This window comes from Vidua chalybeata, chromosome 21 (assembly GCF_026979565.1).
Source record: "Vidua chalybeata isolate OUT-0048 chromosome 21, bVidCha1 merged haplotype, whole genome shotgun sequence".
Classification (NCBI taxonomy): Eukaryota; Metazoa; Chordata; class Aves; order Passeriformes; family Viduidae; genus Vidua; species Vidua chalybeata.
Genome location: NC_071550.1, coordinates 5,104,456 through 5,127,573, shown reverse-complemented (window position 1 = coordinate 5,127,573; position 23,118 = coordinate 5,104,456). Strand labels below are relative to the sequence as shown.

Genomic DNA, 23,118 nt, shown 5'->3' with positions numbered 1-23,118 from the left:
CAGCAGAGACCTTCTCCAAACACTGTCTCACCACATTGTGACATTAAAAAAACCCCTGACATCACTGTAAAACTGCTGGGTGGTAGGGAAAGGCTCCAAGTTGATTTCAGTTCCCTTTGTAGATCCCCATGTCCTTTCAACTCCGTGTGTGACAGATGCTGCTCTTCCCTGCCAGGGGCTCCTCCTTTCAGCCTTTTGTCATTAGAGTTTAGGAAAACAGTCCCAAGGAGCAACAAAACCAGTCCTAAGGAACAACTGTAATTTAACACTACATTTTTCAACATTTTGCTAATAAGCATGAAATTCATGGAAGCCTTAGCAGTGAAGCTGGAAGGAAAATAACTCCGATGTTTTCATGTTGCCTTCCCTGCTTCCACCAGCCCCCATTTGTGTGCTCCCCACTCTGCTGGGGTAGGAAGGGACCTGATTTGGGAGCAGCTGGACTGTGTGAAACCCAAAACTGTCAATGACCCATAAACCTCAGGAAAACAACATGCCAGGTTTGTTTAACAGGAAACAATTGCAGAGAGGAGCTGAAGGATGAACTTGGGAAACAAAAGCCTATCAGATGTATTTTTAAACCTTTGTAGTTGAATAATATAATTTTAACAAGCCATCCCTGTTATTTCCAAATTTGTCTTCTCTGTAAAACAAGCTGCACAAGCTTCTCAAAGTACATACAAGAAGCACTGAGCCTGAACAGTGAGACTGCATCCACTTCAGATTTTGCGGCATTTTGATACTTTTTTTTTTTAAGAAATTCTTCTGCACAAATGGAATGCTGAGATGTAAAATGGGCATTGCTGAAGATTACTAAATAGTGAAATATTAAGTAGTGATAAATACAGGTGCATCACATCTTGAAGAGTTCCGGGAAATACTGCCTTTTTTCAGTTCAACCAATTCCTAAATATACTTATATAACCCTTAATTCTTGCTGCGTTGTCCCTTGTTGTGAGCGAAGGCACTTCTGGTTTTGCAAATCTTTGCCCTCAGATGGTAATTTCTGCCTTCCAAAAATTCATTTTTAAATACAGCAACTAAGTGAGACCTCCCAGTTATCTATATTTCTTCACTGGCCCAATGTTATGGGTAAGAAAAGCCAAGGTACTATGGTCAAATGATCTGCTTAAAGTCATACAGGAAGCCTCCAGTTTCCTCAAACCATGCACTATCTTCAACTTCTGCAAACTCATTTCCTTTACAATCCTCTTAAACAGCAAATGTCCTTTACCTTCACCTCTTCCCCCCTCCAAAACCCCAGCAAAAATAACTCTAAGCTCAACTATTCCTTGACAAGGAATACAAGTTCCAATTTAAATAAATGTCTTTGAACAAATTAAATAATTGGTTGTTCTACACCTGAACATTTAGCAAATGGAAACATGACAAATGATTTAGAAAATCCTGTGGCAAACTACCACTCTTAGTCACATTCATTTCAGCAGCACACAGCTGAATTTAGAGTAATTGATACAATATTGCTTTTTCCCCTCTCCCAAACTGAATGTCCATACGAATGGCCCCAATCAGGCTGTTAAAAAAAAAAAAATCAGAAGATGAGCAAGATATTCAATTAATAAATCACACCTCAAGTGTGCAGTGAGACATTAGCAGCAGTGCTGGTGGCTCACATGCCATGATTTCCTCCAGACTTTTCACCCATATCCACAACATTCTAAAAACACATTAGAAGCACAGTAAAGTAAAAAGTTTGGGGTTATTAATGTTTATTAAATCAACCTCCCTAAATCACCTTGAAGTCTATATTTTGCAATCTTTGGCTGGCAAACACTGTGCCAACTTTAAGATTTCCCTGAACAATATTTTATTGAACTATTAAACCAACTAAATGGTTTAAAACACAGCAGCACTGCCCAAACTCAAACCATACATGACCACAAGTGTTCTTTTTCCCTGTGTTAAAGGCCATCGTGTCCCAGGGTGCTCTGAGCAATCCACAATGGCCATGTTTTGACTGGACAACTCCATCCATTCCAGCTCACAGGATTAACACAATAATGCAGGTTTTAGGTGATCTCAGGAGAGTTCACAGAATCAGTTTGGAAAAGATCTTCAGGACTGAGTTCAACTCATGACCAACCATCACCATTTCAACCAGATCTGAGTGCCACGTGCAATCTTTCCTTAAACACTTCCAAGGATGGTGACTCCACCACCTCCCTGGACTGCCCAACCCAACCCTTTCCATGAAGAAATTCTTCCTGGAATTCCAAAATCCAGTTGTTAAGACTTCAGATACTTTTATCAGAGTATTAAGTCACTCATGTGAGGACTGTGGATTAACTCAACTTTTAAAAGCTTTTGTTATATTCAAAAAGCTCACAGCTCAAGGAATGAGCTTTTCCCTTTGCAAATCCAGCCACGGGGATCGGTGTGCTCTCCTCATTAGGATGCTGCCTGTGTCTGGAACAGCTGGGGAGCAATCCTGGCTGCTGTGCAATCAAAGACAAACCTCTCATTGACTTTTGTTGGGCTCAGATTTCACTCGTGTTGATCAAAACCCCGGGAGCAGCGAGCGAGGGTCCCACAATGCAGAGCCTGTTCCTGCCAGCACTGCCACAATTAGGAGCAGCGGGATATTTTTGCAAAACTTCCTTGGTATGCACGAGGGTTTACACAGCCCCAGAGCTCATCCAGCACACAACAACAGCTTGTTAGAAGATGCATCTTATCTTTTTTTTCCCTGACCTTTTGAGAGGAGCGGGAGAAAAGATGTTGCTAAAAGCATCTAATGAAGGACAACACATTCCAGTACTTTTGCTGAGGAGTTCCTGGGCAATTCTAAATTAAATAATTGCCTGAAACATGTACATTACCAGCATGACAACAGGGCTGCTTAGGCTCTGTCTAAACTGATCCTGTGAAACGTTTTAAAAAAGGCTGTAATAAGATAGCCTTGTTTTTCTTAAACAGGAGTTGATTACATGGTTAAACTAAAGACTTGTACATCTACATATGTTTGTATTAGAAATAATCATAAAAACAGTCTTAATTTATATCCATAGCATATGGTTCATTTGACAACATCCTTTTCAAGAATTCTCAAAAAATATACCTAAGGCATGGGTGCTTCATTCTTTTTTCTATTTACATGTGAGATAATAAAACAGACTGACAAAATAGTTACCTTTGGCTTCTGTAACAAGTACTCCCAGCTCACACTGATAATAAATATAAATACAGTACTTCATCCTCCAATTCAAACTCTTATCTCCATTTTTTGTTACAAGTGATTTCTAAAATAATGGCTACTGATTAAAGCACACCAGAGACGGAAATAAGAGAACACTATTTTTTCCTCGATTTTCTCAGCAATATTTGCAAAAAGCCTTGTCAAATGTTTTTCTTTTCCTGGCTGCAAAGACAGGAAACAGTCTCCTCCAAAGAAATCTTTGTTTCCAAAAATAGCAATATGTTCTTGAGGTCTTATCTCTCTCAGCTGTAGTAAGAAGGGCATAAGGCAGTCCTGTGAATGTTGACATGAAATTCATGACCATTTTAACACATATTCATCAGCTAGTTAATATTAGGGCATAACCCTATTCTCCTTTGCAATACCCATAGGAACATTATTCTCAACAAGTACTTATCAACTTGGTCAAGCCTGGAACAAGTTATACAAATATCTGTTCAAGGTTGAACTTAATTTGATGGAAGTATCTGCTCCTGGAGTGGTGCATTCCAAAGAAATTCCATTTAATAAGCACTATGGACCAAAGCTTCCCAGGCTTCAAATTCCAGATCAGCTGCACATGACAACCTGAAGTAGCTGCCCCTGTTGTTACTGAGCTGTAACAACAGAATGATGGATGGGGTTTGGAGAAACCTGGACCAGTGGAAGGTGGCCCTGCCCTGGGCAGGGAGTTGGAATGAGATCATCTTTAAGGTCCCTTCCAAACCAAACCATTCTGTGACTCCCTGGCAATTGGCACAAACCTGAAAGACACTGTGGCAGTAATATTTATGGTGACTTGTCATTTTCATGCTACATATGACACAAAGTCCTAATATTGGGAATTGGAACTCAGAACTTCTTCTCAGGCACAGAGACAATCCCGCAGCTTCCAGTACAGCTCCATGGCAGCAGAGCTAAGGGATCCTCAGGAGCACTCTGCTGCACTGGCCAGCTCCTGGAGAGGTCCTGCTGAACCATCTGCCTTCAGGGCAGCAAGGCCAGCAGGCCCTGGAACCAGTGAGCACACAGGCTGCTTGGAGACCATGTACCCTCCTCCAACCCATCCCTAGGGATTAATCTTGTCCTTAAAAGCTCACCTGTGCCCAAGTGCTCCACAAAAGCAAACCTAGGGCTTTTCCAATGGAGATTCATCATTACTACTAAAACTATGGTGTGAAAAGTTGTTTGTGCTTTTATATCCTTCAATGAAATTAGAGGAAGCTGCTCTAGCTTCCACCTCTTCTCATTCCCAGCATTGTCACCAAGCTCTTCTTCCACTGATCCACAGTTCAAAGATGCCATTTCAAATGGTCTTTGACATTCCTGTGGAAGACTTGGACTACAAAAACTAGAAGACGTGCAAGCTAATGCCTCAACATGCAAGGAAATACTTTTAGCTGTTTCCATATACCCTTCATGCACACATTCACCTACACGGAAGTACCAAGACCTGCATCAGATATATAAAATATTAAATGGCAGCAAAAATGCCAGCTGAACGTGCCCACATGTACCACAGGCTTGGATGAACACCATTCTCCACAGTTAACTCATGTGCACTACTCATCTGGCTTTATTGTTGCTCTTTCTTTTCAGGCCAATCTCTGTGGCTGTACAGGCAGAACACAAAGGGAAAAACACATCCATGGCCAATTTCAACCCCCTCACCCTCAGGCATCTCTCAGTCATGCACTGAGCAGGAAATGTTACTGTTCATAGGAGGCATCTCTCATCTTGTCCCTCTAAAGGGCTCTTGCTGTGCATAGCAGTATTCAGGCTAATTCACAGAAAATGCAACTGCATTTGTTAGTAAACAGATTTTGCTTTCCCAGTCTGACTTCTTCATGTCGTAAACAGAAGCTGATTTATTTGGGCTATCATTTCATAGTTCAATGTACCCATTCAAAACTGGGAAAAGCAGGATATGAAGTTCAGTGGTCTCAACTTTGAGTCCTGCTAAATCCAAAGGTCACATTATACCTTTCAGCTGGATGGGATATTAGTATTAGTTTCCCACACAAAAATGCTTTGGAAACTTCCATAATAAGCACCTGCTTTTTCTCCTCACGGAACAGCCCTTCACAGCACAATTCCATGATAACACACCAATATTTAACACAGCTCCATTGCATTTATGACCCATAATTTGGTGAAAACCAACAAACACTCCACAAGAGCACAGAATTTATTATGATCTTTCCTAAATAATTTTCTGCATTCTTAAATTTTTTTAGTAATTACCATTTAACACTCTACTAGTACAATTTAACTTAACGAAATACAGCTGAAACACCTCACAAAAAAGATGATGAATATTTAGAGTGGGACTGTTGTGCGGTGAATTTGTCAAGCACAACATAAACACCTTTACACTTAGATTAAAATTAAGACTTTCATTGATAGGGCAATGAAGTGGAAGTGGATTAGTCACAAAACACGAGTTGGGGAAAGCTTGGTTTAAATTGCATCAAGCTGAAGTTTGAAGTTTGGCAAATCATTTCCTGTCACTGTCACTCTTTTCCTTTTCCCACCCTTCACTTGGCCATTGGTTTGTCACTTCTGGAAGGCAGCAATGTCTCTCTGTGCCCCTGCAGCACAAAGCACAGCTGTGCTCCAAACACACTCAGACCTTGAGGCACATCCAAAATGCAACATGGAAAAATCCATTGTGGTCCTGACAGCGCCGTGTGCTGCCACTCTGCCTCACGCCTGCTCCACGCCGGAGAAACCCTCTGGAAAACCACAGGACTATTTGCAGAACAGGGCACTATTCAGAATGAGTGAACGTGACAGAATTCCTCCAATTATTTACTTTTCATCAACACCTGAGAGCCTACAAGAAACAGAAAGTCCTCTGACAGGCACCCCCTGGATGAATGCACACAAGGAGGGTCCACCATAAAGAACCAGACCTGTTTTGCCCCCATGGTACCCATAAGGATTCATTCATTCCCTGTTCCCCTTCTATCCCCACACAAAATGGAATGTATTGACACCAGGTAAATTCTCTCCCAACCACAGAATCCCAGTGCTGCACCAGTTCAGTCTGCAGCAAAGCCCTTGGCTTCTACTTGACTTTCATGCTTGATTGTATGGAGCCAGAGCAGCCCCAAGGGGAGGTGGAGGTAGAGGTGAGAGCAGCAGCAGTAATGAGAGGGACAGTTCACGACTCCCAAATACATTTTCAGCAAAGCTGCCATGAGCAATGGCTCCACAGAGCAGCTGCTGCCAGGAGGCCATGAGTCACACCTAGTTTTTGACCAGAGATCTAAATCAGAATGGCCCCAGGAAATAATTCTTGAATTTCTCTCCAAATTACAGAATTGGATGGATTCCTCAGCCAGAGTTGGATCTGTAAATAAACTATGGCCTGTGAAGTGCTAAGGGAAAAAAATAAGCCAACAAACAGAAATTCTCAATGGTTGGCTCAGTACGTGTCCGACCTAGAAGTGTATTATGTGTCAGTGCTTGTGAAGTGAAGTCCAAACACTCCTCTTGACATGACAGGATCACCACCTTTTCTTTTGTCAAAGATGGACAAGACTAAGACCCAATTTTGTAATACTGCAGCTCCTCTAGCTCAGACTTGACACCTTTGAGAGCTGTCCCAAAGTAAGGCTTTGGTGATATTGGGCTGACATGAAGCATGACTGCAGAAGCAAGTTCTTCCCAGAGGAAGAACCACTCAGAGGTGATTCCCACCTCATTTGTGTGACTTGATGACATCTTCCAACAGTAATTCAGTCACGGGCCTCTAACCTCAATAACCTCAAGAGGAATATGGATGGGACATGCCCTTCACACAACATAGAACTGAAATTTGAGCTTTTAAACAGCTAACAAGGACCCTGACGATGAGAATTTCTCCTGAAAGAGCATGGACACAGTAAGATCAAGAGAATACAAGAAGTTCAAGTGAGGAACTGCACTATAAAGAGTTTCACTTCACTGGGCAGCTGGGAAGAACTGAAACACAAGGAGTTCTCCCTCTCACTGTGTGACAAGCAGGCAGGGTGTGTACCTGACTTCAGTGACTGTGAGGGCAAAACAACTCATTTGGTACAGTGACAACATTGAGAGCAATCCTATGGAAGAGGAATGCATGATATGATAAAGTCATTGATTCACCTTTGCTCCTAAAGATATTTAAGTTTCACACAAGGAGTCTTTGCCTGATTTTTTTAACCACTTTCTGAAGGTCAAAAGCCATCATGCAACAAAGCACAGGATCTGAAAAATTGTAAAGGTAACCCAGAACTCTCTCAAGCTCTGAATCAGATCAGAGGAAAAAGGAGGTATTTCTCTTTTGAACAGCTCCAAATCACTGACCTTGCACATCATCCCACTTGTCCAACCTGCATACTTGTCCTGCCTGGTTTTATTAGTTGCTTCTTTCCTTATTTTCACCACTAGCAACTATCTACTATAGAAAAAACATCCCATAGGCAGCCATCAAGCACGCCTTTCAGAGAGCCAAACAAACCCAACATATGTACAATTTGCATACCAAATGAATTTTACCCAGCATAAAAGCAATGTAAGGCATGCTACAGTACCAGTTCTGCACTGCTTACAGGCCAGGGGCTTGCACTTGTAAAGGAAAACCCAAGAAGTGATTTATTACTGTGTGACCCCAATCATCTGCTGGTGTAATTCCACTTGAATCAATAGAGCTAAACGAGCATGAAAACAGAGCAGAGCAGGCAGGCACCAGCTCCCCATGTGTTTAAAGATCACCAGCCACACTCATTGCCCACAACTCCAGCAAACACTCTTGTGCATCAAAGGGGTTTCCTTTGGAGACAGAAGCTGTATTTACAGATATTTGAAAAAATTCTCCCCTGTGAGGGTGCTGAGGCCCCAGCACAGGTTGTCCAGAGAAGCTGTGGCTGCCCCATCCCTGGAAGAGTTCAAGGCCAGGTTAGACAGGGTTTGGTGCAGGCTGGTCAAATTATCCCTGCCCATGGCAGGGGAGAATGAGATGAGCTGAGAGGTCCCTTCCAAGCCCATTCTGATTTGCCTGACCACTTTCTGCTGGACTTGAGTTCATCTTTCACACATTTATAGTTATGACACCTCTGTGTATAATTTCCATCTTCCAGGTGGGAAAGTAAAACCAAAAGAGTAAAGGTGCTTATCTACCACAGCCGTGCTGAAATCACTGGAAATGTGCACCATTTTACAGGTATTTGGACACCCAAATGACTTAATTCAAGACTCAGTGGACAAGAATGTGGGTCTCCCAACTCCTACACGTGGACCCAGCCCCAGGAGTGGCTCACTCAAATGATTATTTAGACTTGGAGCAGAGCAGCTGATGGCAGAACAAGCAGCAAGCACGAGAACTCTGCCAACAAAATTTCTGGAAATACCAAGTCATTCATTAATTGATATCATAAAATGTTTTGCCTAAGCTGCAGCTCTCAGTGATATTTATACAACATCCACCCTCCCCTCCTGCAGATCTCAGCAGGATCAATGCTTTTACAGGATGAAGTGAGAGGCTGTATATGAAAAATGCCTGAGGGCAGGAACAGTTTCCTTTACAACACCATTTTCTCAGGAATGAGAAATCTACAGGAACCAGACAAGGATTCCTAATTCCTATAAGCCTCTATTTATGTTGCAAGAACAAAGCAACTCTGACTGACAACTGTTTTCTGTTAAAGGCCAGTAATTACCAGCAACAGCAGGTAAATACACTCAGTTGCCTTTTGCTGTTCCCATGTTCTTATCACTAGGCCAATATTAAACTAATTTTCCTGTCATTCACCCATTACTTATATGAGCCATACTTACTAGAAAAGTTTACAAACAAACAAAAAAACCAAACCAAACAATAGTTACTGCTCAAATTCTTTATGAGAAATATTGCAAGCCCTCTTCCATGGTACTTAGAATGTCTAAATATTCCAATCAAGTTATATGCCCATGCAATTGAAAAAATAGGTAAAAACATTAGAGCTGACAGAAAAATGCCACACTGGAATGCTGCTTTTCTTTTCTTCTCCTTTTTGCACAGACCCATGCTGGATACAAGGTCACAGAGGGGCTGAGAAAACATTCTCATTACAGCTATATGTAAAACATCCTTCCATGCTGTCCCTGAAAGATTACACACCATTCTGCAGATTAAAGATATGTCTATATATTCTTTTCCTCTGTTGACAGAATTATCATTCTAATGCTATACTTAGAAAAAGGTGGTGATTTCCAGGGCTCTGCTCCCACACAGCACCTCAACACATGCTTAGTGTTTAGTGGGACTATTTATAAATGTATAAGTTCTGCAGGAGTATTTTTGCACTTTCCAAAATAGACCAACAGTTTGGAAGTGAAATATAATGCTCTGATGCTCCCTTTGTACTTTGCTTAGTCATTTTATACCTGTTGTGTGAGTATTTGCAGTGCTTAGAATCCTTCTTCTATGTGAAAATCTATGTGTGATCCAGGAGATAAAAGGGTTCAAGGCAAGGAAGGAAATCACATCTCAACTATCCATTTTACAGAGCTGGTGATGTGCAAATTAATCAGCTTTGAACATTCACTGTAGCAGGCACATAGGTCCCTAAAGTACCAGCTGCAATAGAGCACTAACATAAAGCTCTTAATTCTACCAGTCTTGAAGGACAACAGGTTGAAACCCACATTCCCCACCTTCACCAAACAAGACAAACCCCCTTACTTCTTATTAAAATAACTTTTTTACAGAGTCCCCTTGGCCAGATCTGGCTGAGAAGCACAAAAAATGTGAATCAAGATCCAAATAGTTCTCTCAATCAGCCTCAGCACTGCAGTTCCTCTGTTTATTTCAGGCTTTACACAGTGCTGCTGGACTCTTCCCTAAGCAAGCTTTTGGCTAACAGAGCCTTAAGCACAGATGGGTCTCTGACCTTATTTAGCAGGGATGCTCCTGCAGGCATTGCTGTCTGATTTTATAACATTTGATTCAAACGGTTCAGCGACTTGGCCAGGGCACATAACCCACTTCTTTAATGCTTGCATAGCTCATGTTTATTAACTACAAATAAATCTCACTTAACATTGAACTCCACTACCACTAATTAGCGGTCTTAAATAGCAATTCATTGTGAATAATAAATAAAAAAGGATGGGTTACCGATTTCCTCTCCTGTTTCAGCTCCTGCACGTAGCGTGTTAACTCTGCAGTGATCAGAGAGGTCATGTTCTCTGAGATGACCTCGTGCTGTCCAGCATAGTCATTCATTTCATTTAAAGTGGCTAGGAAGGCTCTAGTTGATGTGTACCTGCAAAGGACAGAAATGCATTTTGCTTTTAGTCCCTTTCTTTTCAGACAGACTCACTGCAAAGGGAGGTGGGACCCTCCTTAAGCACTTAGCATTGCAATGAATTAGCACAGATTCACTGGAAGGAATTTCTCCAAAGGAAGCCTGTCCCACACTGACAGTTGTTTGATAAGTCTATCTCAATTTAGACAGTTTGACACTAGCTCTTAAAATATCACCACTTTAGAGTGCCAGGTTCTTTATCAGCACAGCTCTGGGGCTTCAGTTTTCTAATCTCTACTCACCAAACATTTCTAGTTATCCTCTCTCAGTGCACAGAGTCATCAGTATATCCTACCTGGAAAAATCCTGTCTAAGCAAGCAAAATTTTGGCCAGCATAGCCTAGAAAAGAAAGTTTTTCATAGTGTAAATTTGATTTAAATCAGATATAGTTTATAAAGTTTTCAAATAAGTAGAGTTTACTAACCAGGTGTTCATTGTCAACCCATATTTTTTTAGTACCTTCCATCACAAGGTTTATTTTTTCATATCAAATAATCTCCCATACAGCATTCCATGTATTACTGAAAGGAAGAAACATCTGTGCACACAAATTTTGAAACAGCAGATTATGTCACTGGTGTATCCAGCCCAGTGCCAACAGAGCTGCATTTAAATACCCCAGCTGGCCGTGCTGGGCAGCTGGAAGCCAGCAGCAAGACACTACTACATACTAGAAAAACTATTGTTGTTGTTATTATTATTCTAATTCTAAAATAGTAGTGGTCTACACTGATAATATCACCTAAAGGTGAAAAATCAAAGCAAAGATGGAGAGGAAATAGAGGAAATAGAACAGAGTGGTACCAGTAGGGATGAAAAAAGCACCAGATGAAAATAAAAACAGGAGAAACTAAAAAGGGGACTAAAAGGGACTAAAAACGTTACAAGGAGAAACATCCACAGTCAAGATGTGAATTGAGAAAAATCCCAGTGGCAAAAAAATCCCAAGGTATAAAAGGCACAGAACTAGAGACTGACAATGAGCTTGAAAAAGCTGATTTTTAGCCAGGTTGTCTCCAAGCAGCCTCTGAGGCACCCAAAGGTCACATGACAAATCCCCAGACATTGTTTTGAGACATGAAGTAACTACACTGAGGTGAACACTGTATTTATAAAGGGCAAAGGATGTACAGGATCTTCTGTGCCACATCACATAGAATCATTCAACTCCAATATCCTTTTTCAGCAACGAAGGATGTGCCAAAACCCATTGTAATAAACTCAAAATACCCATTTATGGTAGAGCTATCCAAAGGCAGATTTATTCCTAATCCTGGGTACAGACCAAAACAGCCACTGTGCTGGTAACATAATCTTCCTTGTGTAAATACCAATATCTCAGGAAACAATAGCATAAATAACTCATTCCCAAACAATGTTACTAAAAATAAATTAAAAAGCAAGCAAAAAGGCAGTTATCTCTGTTACACATGCCACTGGAGTAGCTGTACAGAGCAGCTTGGGGGGTTGACCCAAAAAATCTGTATTAATATAATCATCCAATTGGACCCATATGCAAACTCTTTTGAAACATGTCAAATTTCAAGGTCAAGGGTTTGAGGCTGCTGCTGGGCTCTCCAGAGGCAGAGCAGCCTCCTGAAACACCAGGCTGAGGGTCAGCCCCTGCCATGCCTTCCTTCATTACAAAACCCTGACATTGAGAAACACCGGGGTCACAGCGCTCTAAGGGGAAAGGTTCTTGCTCTGATTTAGAGTCTGGTGGGAAGCTCATCTTCTAGAAAATTCTCCTTAAGGGATATCTTTATTCTTCCCAAGGGCAGGAGGGCTCTTAGGGACCTGTGGTGTCTCATCTCCTGGACCTTGTTGCTCAGAGAAGGAGCTGAGCTCTCTGCTGCTGCCTGCGAGCACAACATCAATCCCCTGCCATGGGGACAGGTCCTAGCAGGTGAATCACAAGCAGACAGGTGAGGCTGTGCCACATCCTTCAACAGCAGCAAGCCTCAGGATACTGGGAGTACAACCCTCACCCTCCACCCTGCTCTGCAGGAGCCACTGTGCTGTTAGAACATTACCCCTTTTGTGAGTTACTAATCTGCGTTGTCAGCCTGCTTGAGTAATTTAATTCTTACACAGAGTGCTTGAGTTTCATGCTAAAATTAACAACTCTTTCTGCTGCTGCTGAAAGCAGATATGAATTTGGTCGTTCACTTCAGAGAACCAGGATCAGTCTGGCTTGAAGGTTTTAAGGCACATTAAAAAATAAATTAAACCAAAATCCCAGCCCACACATCCAGAAACTGCAACATAAGGGAACTGAGTAGTTGCAGATCAAATCCACTCCTTAATATCTACCCCATAAGCCTGTTTCTGAATCTGTGATGTCTATATTCTTACACCTGACTTTAAAATCCTGGGTTTACAAGCAAAATCCTAGGTGATGACCCAATTTTTGCCATTCTTCCATCAATGTATGCTCACCCAGCAGGAGAACATGAACATACCTGTATTCTTCCTCCTCTTTGGAGTTCTTCTTGGGCTGGTATTTCTTTGAAAGATTCCTAAAATTAAAAATACAGATAGATAAAATAAAATTTTAAAATATCCTTTGAAGTTTACTGATGATCTTTAGATGCACACACATTGTGTGAGGCTGGAGTTTTTATCTGCAGTGAGCAGACACCTTTCCTGAAGCATGACAACAATCAGGCTTTGATTGTGCTGCAGCAAGACTCTAAGAATGGGCTGCACAGTGCTCCAGTAACTACAACAAAGCAGCAGATTCTGAACCCAGAAGTTGCTAAATTAAGGTCATGAAGTTGATACACCTGGGTTGTGGTTCTGCTGATGCACTGATCTCCTTCACCTGATCTAGAGGAGAGGTTATTTTGGAGCAGGAGTCATCCCAGGAAAGGGAGATCTGAAGCAGCAGGTGACACTCTTGGCTAGGCAGGTTTGCCTGCCTTTAGCAGGATGATTAGAAGGCAAAAAAAAACCTTCACAAAGCTGTGGGAAGCTGCACTGAGATAGCAAAAGGGGGCTCATTTTGTGATTATCAACTAATGCTGGGGGAAGTGTGACATTTGATTATCCTAATTAGCACAGATGATTGCATCTCATTATCCCCCAGCCAACTACTGATTTAATTTTAAAACACCAATATGCTCTTGGAGTGATTGTATCTTAAATAAGAAACCTGAACCTTGCTGCGAGCACATCTGACAGTAATTGTATGGTTTTGATTGCCCCACAAGCCTCTCATCAGCAGCAAAGGCAGGGATTTGGGAAGGTGTGCTGCCCACCTGCCCCTCAGTGCACCTTGCTGGTATCAGCACCACGATGCACATTGCACTGCAGCACAGCACACCCTTCAACCAGTGCACAGCACAGAGCTGACCAATTTTAAGGGCTTTTCAGTGCTCCTCTGTCCTAAACTGAGCCCCATTACTCTGTTCCCTCTGGCAGCCTCTCACCCTGCTGAGAAAGGGAAGCTATTTGGTTTAGTTTTACGTGGTTGTTTCAGTGATGAAGAGCAGCACACAGGGAATATTGATGGAATCATTGTCCGAAGGAGGACTGAGTTTTATCAACTTATCCATGCCAAACCCTTTGAAGAAGTCCCAGAATACATCAAGTTGTAAAGAAACTGCCTTTTCAGAGGTGTAACCCATTCCCTGCTGATGCTGGCTTTACTGCTGACTTGGGGACAAGCAGGGCCTCCCATCTCACATTTCTTATTCCTTTTGTTCTCCTTGAGGAATTAAGGAGCATCTGCCCCAACAGAGGAGTAGCCAGAACGCTGGCAGATTTGCACAGACAAACATGTGTTCCTCAAAATTTAAGTATCTTGACTGGAAGAGATCCAAATTAATATCTCCCTCTCAGTCTGTGCCTTCTCTCCAAGAATATGCTCTGAAAAAATTAACTTCTCTAGTTCGGCAGCTTCCACCAAGCACCAGCATGGGAAAGGTTCTGCAAACTGTTCTGCATGATGAAAATAAATTTTACAGCACCCTTTGTATGCCATGGGAATGCCTCCTTCCATGCACCAGCTTGAAGGGGGAAAGGAAAAACCACAAGGAAAAAAGCACAGAAGGCTACAGTAATAAGGCATTTTCACAGTCAAAACTCCATCTCCCTGCACTGTCACGCTGCCCAATTAATTCTGACACACACAGCAACTGGCTTCCTGTGAATCTTTAAAGGTGCAGAAATGCTACAGAGCTGAGGGGGAAAAAAAAATCCACAGTCTGCTTTCACAGACAAAAACCACTTACCAAGGATTAGCATTCTGGGTTAAACACTTCATTATCTTCTGTGCAATTTGCACAACACACAAATGGAGTCTATATAGTTAGGTTCTCTTTTTTTTTTTTTTTTTTTTTCCCTCTGTTTTCTAAAATCAGATGCAGGGGTTTAACCAGGTACACACAAAAACCCCCACAAGTGCTAGTGAATCCAGAAGTACTGCTGGAGCTCAGCATGGCCTGGTGCAGTGGCACCACCAGCGCTGCCCAGGGAACAGTGACAGTGACACCTTCAGTGCTAACAATGATTAGAGATAATCATTGTTATATATTATGATAACACATAATAAAGATCAGCTCTGGAAAAGATTCTGTGCTACTCTGAGCACCCGTCTCCACGAGTGTTTCTATTTGCCTTTCACTCTGCACCATTTTTTCTGCCTTTACAGCTTTTCTGCTCCCATATTTCAGCTTGGGTGACAAATGTGAGGAAGATGTCAGACATCAGGGGGTCTGACTCTCAGATTATCCTGACACCTGAAGCATTTTTTCCAACACATTTTCCTTGAGGCCATCTATCCATCATCACATTAGGCAAGGGTTTTGACACCCTTTGTGATGCTCTGAGTGCAAGGGAAGTGACAAGGACACACCACCTCAGCACTGGGAGCACAGCATCCAGCACATCAGAGTCCCATGGAAGGGAAAATACCTAAAATAAGCATTCTACCACAGTTTCTACATTCCTTCCTGCCAGCCTAGTTTCATGATTCAGTAAATATAATGCAAAACAAGAAAATAACCAAGTCAGATCTGAAGTGGACTCCCAAACCAGGCTAATTGTAAATGGTATGTAGGTCTAACCTAAAAGATTAAAATATACATTTGAAGAATTATAAAGAAGAAGAAACGTTTTTAATAAGAAGAAAATTTAATTTCAATAGATGACCAGGCTGAGATGTAGATAGTTAGAGAGGAGTAACAGCTAGTTGGGGAACCCAGGGATGGAACAGAAAATACAAGTTTCACAGAAGGAAATAAATTTCAGCAGCTTTACTTACACTACAAACAGAAATGAGTTACATCCACAGGAGTACCTGGAGTTAACCTGTCTCTTTTTAATAATATTTTCTGCATGTTATGACATGCAGTGATGTGATGCAGCCCTTTTACACCAAATGGATGTGCTACAAAAAAGGTTTGCACCAGGCTTAAGGACACTTATTAAATAAAAGCAGATGCATGATTTATTTTTCTTTTTTAATGTCCAGCACTGTTTTACCTCAACACCTGACAAGTCTACATTTTTTGGTTTTTTCTTTTATATTTCTAACTTCTTAGATGCCTGCAAGCAGCCCTGTATTTAAGAGCTCCTTGGGGACAGATGTATTTGTCCTCAGACCATAAAAATACAGAGAGACAGGAAACAAATAGACCATGGTTTTTTGGGAAGTCTAGGACAGAATAAGAAATAAAGCTCAGGAATTCATAGTTTCCACATGGTCACAGGTAAAACAATCTTTCACTTTCCTTAACATGTTGTTTGTGTGTTTATCTTAATAATTAAGCTCTTTACACCTGGAATTTGTCATCCTGAATACTCCAGTGAGTCTAGTGCAGGATTGTTCCTAAGACAGGCCAGCTCACCCAGATACTCTGCTGGGCTTTCCCAGTCCAGTCACGCTCTCTTTGTTCCAGCTCATTTTGCCTCTGTAATTCAACCTCTGCTCCTCTCCATAGGATGTGAGCAATTTGTTCCTGCACGAGTCATTTTCTATTTCCTGCTTGTCTGTAGCAGAAACCCTGGGGAATCCTCCTGGCATTCCCCTGGGAGAGCACACAACCATCAAGGCAGGGATTTATCTACTACCAGCTCCTCATAAATCACAGGCCATTGTGCATCTCCAACCCACTCAAACACAAGCAAATTCTGGGTGATATATGTATTTTTTTTTTAATAGACACTGTGTTAGATACATAGATCAACTGAAACCTCAGATCCCATCTCTTTAAAACCTGGGAAGATGGAAAGAGATCTCAAGATTTATTATCACCATGCAAATAGAAGGTCAGTTTACTGGGGGAATTAGGAATAATTATTGCTGCTCTCCCCTTCCCAGTTAACACCAGCACTTCCAGTTTAGCACTGGTCACTAGTGGCTGCCAACAATGTTGTTCAGCAGGACCCTCCATGTGCTTTACTCCCTTCTAACCCCTGATCACTTCTCAGTTTTTTCTACCTCACTGGGAAAATCAAGGTGATATCCACTCCTGTGGCTTCTTAGCACCTCTTCCCCAGGACCTGACCTCAAGGAAGATTTTTTCTGTGTCTGGTTCACACATACTCATCTCTGTCTACAATCAAACCAGACATGGACATGTAGAAAGTACCCAGCAGCAATTATTTGAGATTAATTCACAAAGATCTCTGCTCTGATCAGGAGACACCTCAGAACATTTTAAAACTGTAATTCATATCTCAGGCTGTAACCTTCTTAACTACATGGGTAAAATTACCAAGGGCTGGGGCTGACTTTCTGACCTGCAGTTCCTCCCCATGCACGTTCAAAAAAGGCCTGTCTTAGTAAAAGAAACCCTAAACTTTGCCTAACAAATGGTCATTATTCCACTGAATTCTTAAACCCTTCAGCATTTTTGCACAGCAGCCCCAATTTAATGGAAAACATTACTGTGCTGTCCTCCAAGCCTGAGCCATTAATCATGCATAAACTGTGAGTAAGCCCTAGTGTGCTGCTCAGGCACCTCAATAACCTCTCTTTTTGCAAAACATGATCACCAGCAGATATAATACAACAGGATCTTAAATTGTATTAAATTAAAAAGTAAATTAACTTTTACTTTCCAATCTCTAAATTAAAGCTATTTTCTAAAAGCCATTATTATAAACAAAATCACCACTGACACAGCAAACTTAGAGTTGATTACAGGCTCTGAAGAGATGCAACTCAAAGTCCAGAATTTTACATATCAACTTACCTAAGCTGCTTTGCATAGCTGAGTTCAATCTCTGTTCTTTCTTTTACAAACTTGATGTACTTTTCCAGAACATCAATACCCCACTGTGTGTGTTTTTCTAAGTTGTCAAACTGGTCCTGCAATGAATCAAAAGGGAAAAAAAAGTTTAGTCTCATTGAGCACAAAGACAACTTAAAATTAATTTGCAAAGGGAGTATTACCATACAGAAAGTGTTGTTAATATTTTCCATTACCAGTTAGATACTTTTATAGTGAGACAGGTTTTTAATCAACAGAAATCTGTATTTAACATGAGCCCAATTCAGTAACATTCTTTATTACTCATTTCTGAATCAGTTTCATTCCAGAAATACTGGCAACTTGATTAAATGCCATCTTCTAATAGAAAAACATACTTAAACATAGGATAAGAAATAGATACTCATGACAGTATTTTGTTTTACTCTCAAGAACTAATAGAAGTTCCATGAATTTAGGAACTACTCCTAATTAATAATTCTGATTATCTTGTAAAAATTGTAGATTTAAACTCCAGCTTTGCCAGTGCTATGAATTTAAAATGTTATTCAGAATAGTTAATCTTTTTACAGAGTGGACTTCAATTCCTTTGTAGCCTGTTTTGTTCTAAAACAGATGACACAATGCCCCCCAAAATGACATAAGCTATGTTTTCTGAAAGTTTTTCTGTCCACCTCTGTTTAGCTACAGATACTACTTTGTTCTTCAAATATTGTTGCCCTCCAAAACAGTGACACATGTTTTCAATAAAATCAAGAACATTCCACAAGTCAGTCTGGGATTTGCAAATGCCAAGAGAAATTAAGCAACTCTAAATCCAAATTAATTATCCAAGCCAGTTTATTACTATCTGCAGATTTCAATTATAATCACCTTATTTTTTAAAATTTGGTTATTTCAACAGCACTCAAATTCCACAATCCATTCCACACACCTTTGCAGAAGTTACTGTTTCTATAATACTTGAAATCTAATTTTTAAACTGTAATACATTGGATACTTATTCTGATAGACATACACTGTAAAATAAACAAGGCTTTAATATCAGCCTAACTTATTTGGCATCAGGTTCCATTATGCTTTACAAGGAAAATAGAGAGTAAGTTTGTACAATCTACAAATTAGATTGACCATGATTTCCAAAAAACTACACCCAGCACTGGATTTGGGTGGGATGCTGAGCTGCCACTACCAAAGATTCTGACACAAGTGATGCTTCTCTGCAAAAGTTTGCAGAGCTGTCACTGAGATACAAAAGCCAGACAAGGCCACTCCCTTTAGACAGAGCAGAAAAATAACTGAAAGCTACAACAAAGCCTGGTTTGTGAATATGTTGCTTTTATCAAATACCACTTTCTGCTCTGTAGCACATCTGGCTGTGACACTGAGTTACACTGGTGGCAGGAGGGACTCTGCCAGCCTTGAACACAATCATGTACACAGGAGCTAATAAAGAAAATAAACCTGCTAATAAAGCTGCTTGACTGTAATATGAAAGGGAGAAATAGGAACCATGTTAAGAAGACAAAATCTGCAAAACACCACAAAGAAGGGAGTTAAAGCAGCAGGTAAGACTCGTGGAATAGGACACACAGGGTGTGTGCATTGCTCAGCTTTAGCATCAGGCACTATTTCAAACCAAGTCAGCCAAACCAGACTAGGTTTCAACTTATGGCAGTTTTAGTCAATTAAAGAGGCACTGGGGGCAGAACAGCAAAAAGGTAATGGTATAAAGTTACAAAAATACTAAAGAACCTCTAAGTGCTCCAGGACTAAGTGCTCCAGAAACTACGAGAAAGTGTTTAAGCGCAACTGAAGTAAAAAACTCAAACTACACAAAATAAAAGCCTTACTTCCAGCAATATAAATCACCCTTGAACCAGAGTAGCATCACTCACTCAGAAAGAGGATGTGTGCATTCTGCAGAAAGGGAATGCACGGACTAAAAATGTCCATGTTTGCATATATACAAATCTGGATTTCAGACACCTTCACGGCAGGGGAGAAGGCAAAATCAGGGGTGACAACGGTCCTCCTCCTGCCAGAGGGCTCAGCTCAGCCTGGAGTCTGATGCCAGCACAGAGAAGCACCTTCTCCTCTGCTTCAAATATACAACCTCTCCATCTCTGGGATTATTCTGGAATCAGGAGGGTAATGCAAACATGGCCTTTATAAGGCTTCTGATAAAGAGGTCTTCTAGCTCTCCCACACCCTACTCTTCTATAATTTACATTATTTAACATAAACACATGCAGATAAAATAAATACCCCATGGGGAAGTCCATTAGTCACAAGTTTACATGGATTCACACACTCCTGATTTAGAGAAGGGAAATCTCAGGCAGGGAAATTCACCCTGTAATCCCTGTAAGCAAATTTAACCATCTTTATCAGATCATATTTGTACCAAGAAACTAGCTTATTATCCTATTGTGACCCCATCCAAAGAGGAAAGGTCAAGGTTTCCCAGAGGAAAGAATGCCTTTCAAGGAGATCCTGCCCTTCAAGGTAATGCAGATTCCCACACAGAGCAGGTTCACCCTGAAAAGGCAACCCTGGTGGCGGCTTGTCCAAACCTCCCACCATCATCCCACCCTGAATCAATTCTCAGAGCATCATTTAGATCAGAGTTTGAATAAAAGCCCAGAAACGGCTCCAGGTAGCTGCCTCAGCGTGGGCTGGCATCCCACAGAGGGACCTGCTGGACTGTTTCTAAGGTCTCACTAGGCCAAGCTTGGTGAAATAAAACTCCCTGAGGAGCAGTGTAAGAGGAGCACATGGCGGTGCAGCTGTTGGACAGATCAACCAGGGGAAGATGCTGAATTTCTATTTATAAAGTGAGATGAGGCACTTGCCCTGTGCCAAGCTCTAGGCAGAACTACCTCAAAAGTACAAGCACTGACCTCCACTATCAAGAGAGACAAGGGGAAGTTTAACTCTCTGCAGATTTGGTAAAGAGAAGAGTTTCTGTTCTTTTCTGGGCATGGAACAGTGCTGGCCCAAGTGCCATTTCACTCAGCAGCCAACGCCCCACAGCAGCGTGTTACACTGGGGTCATGCATTCCATTGTCCCTTCCCTTTGCCGAGTGCCTTGAGGATGAAAAAAAGTCAGTAAAATTGGCAACACCATCACTGGCTGAGCATGAGATTCCAAAGGAAGGGCAGTGCAGGCAGAGGGACATGACACAGATTGTCCTCCTCCTTCCATGCACCTGGAAGGACACTGAAGGCAGGCAAAGGCTCTGAGTTAATGAATCAAGGGATGACAGAGAACACAAAATGTTTTGATGGTACAGCACAACCTTCAATTCATGGAATCCCAAAGTCCAGGGATACATGTAATCAATGCAAAATAGGACTTCTGAAGAAGAGATTTTTGAGAGCAGTTAACAATAACATACCTTCAAATAATCAATATTGAAAACACTTTTTAGAAATTATTTTCTTTTCCTCGAAGTTCATTACAGAAATGCATTATCAATAGGAATCTAGAGTTAAAAATCCCCCATCTATTATTCTGGAGTCTAATGAGAACAACACATGTTTTCAGCACAAAGTGCACCAGCCCTGGCAGAGATGGTTTAGCAGGTGAACTGTGCCACTGCAGCTCTGCAGGTTCAGTCATCAGCTGCAAGAGGGCTCAAGTGTCCCATGAGCTGCTGTTTCAGCTTTCAGTTTCAATACACAGACTCTCCTCTGTTCGTTTTTGCAGCATCCTCACCCTTCCAGTCAGGGAGAACATTAGGAAACAATAAACTCCACAGGGCTTTAGCATTCAAGAAAACAAGGCAAGAAATATGATGCAATGTTCAGTAAGAATGCTCCCACTTGGCCACAGTGAGGGAGAAACAAAAGGTCACACCACACCTGTTTTCCCAGAAAAAGAACCATCAAAACATTTTCTAGAAGAATTCACTACTTTCCTCTGGCTCAGAGACTGGTTCACACCTAAGAATGTTCTTTGAGCAGAAATACTGCACTGACAGTCAGCTGTCTATCACAGTATGCTCCCACCACAGGCTTCATGTTACTACGTCCTTCCAACCTGCCAAATCTCATCTTCTCCCAGTTTCAAGTGCCTGTGTTTATTGTGGTATCAGCTTTCTAAAAAGAATAGATTTCTAATTGCCCGTCACAATATGCATGTAATTAAACAACTTGTGGAACTGTAACTTACCCCCTTCATCAGATTCCACCTGCTTCCCAAAGCCAGCAAGCTGTGCCACTACAAACACTCCCCCAGGTGATGGAGGAGCTGGAATACAGGAGCTGCTCCACCTGACTCAGGTGGGAAAGCAGAACCCCTGCTGCTTAAATAAAACCTGTTCAGAGCTTAACATATTCTTGAACACGCAGACAAAAAATCAAAGCTCAGAAGTGGGAAGTAGAACTTTAGTCATTAACTTGAACAGGAATTTGACATCCAAGTACCCAGAATGCTTTGAATATTTTAACCCTAAGGCAAAGTGTGTTTCTAAATTCATTTTCCAACTTCATTTCTGTTCCCATTAATTCTCTCTCGGTGCTTTTACCGCTGCCCAAATAACCTCCCATCCATGCATTCTTTCTGAAATTTGGTTGCATGCTTGTTACCCTGACAATGCTTAAAATGGAAATAGTGCTGCCCATTTGCTTTGCTTCATTTGAGTGGTTACTTTAAGCTGTCAAATCCCCTTCACTTCTCAACTGCCCTCCTGAAGTCACATTCCCCAGCTATGTGAAGTATTTTGGGAAGAGGAAAGTTAGCCATTAAGGGAAAAAAAAAAAAAAAAAGAGAAAGAAAAACCTTCTTCCCATTTCTTGGCCACATAACATGGAGTACAACCAATTATTGAGCAATAAAGTGTTATTCATGAGGTTTTTGACGATCAGCTCAGTGAGATATTCCTTCCTCTTTCTAGAAGGCTTCCATCTATTGCAAAATAGTTCAACACACGGCATTCAGACCCAATGATGGACCTTCACTTGCCACCAAGAGGCTCTTCAGCCTTAACACTGACTGAAATAAAGGGGATGTCCTCACTTTTCTCTTGAGCTGCAGCCTCAGTCTCTCTGCAGCCAGACTCACTCACCCTGCCCAGTTCCAACACGCAGCCAGGCCAGAGGACTGGGGTTTCTACTTGGTTTCAACTGTGAACAAAACTTTACATTCTAGGAGAATTTACCGATTAATTCTGCAATTTAAATCTTCCTGTCAAACCTGCCCAGAGTAGACCGAGCTGGCAGTGTTTACTGTACCAGTATCCAGGCTAAACTGTCACTGTCACCCTTTCTGCTGCTGTCAGGGGTGACAGTACAGAAGCGTGAAATTAAGAATGCTAACACAGAAGAAATAATGAAGAAAGACTGTGCTGAAAATTCAGATCCTAATAGCAAATGAAAAGCCTT

At 41.4% G+C, this 23,118-nt stretch overlaps 1 protein-coding gene across 9 annotated transcripts in view; it reads right to left on the bottom strand.

The window, feature by feature from the left end:
* Window positions 1-23,118, bottom strand: part of FNBP1 (formin binding protein 1) — an 89,598-nt gene that overhangs the window by 42,313 nt on the left and 24,167 nt on the right. For 8 of the 9 annotated variants that reach the window (XM_053961973.1, XM_053961981.1, XM_053961974.1 and 5 more), the window contains exons 2-4: window positions 17,713-17,828; window positions 12,973-13,029; window positions 10,320-10,467 (exon numbers count right to left, since the gene is read on the bottom strand). In XM_053961973.1, the coding sequence (XP_053817948.1) occupies window positions 10,320-10,467; window positions 12,973-13,029; window positions 17,713-17,828 (321 nt within the window). Of the gene's footprint in view, window positions 1-10,319; window positions 10,468-10,804; window positions 10,850-12,972; window positions 13,030-17,712; window positions 17,829-23,118 lie in introns of all 9 variants that reach the window. The other variant, XM_053961972.1, reaches the window with a different exon arrangement.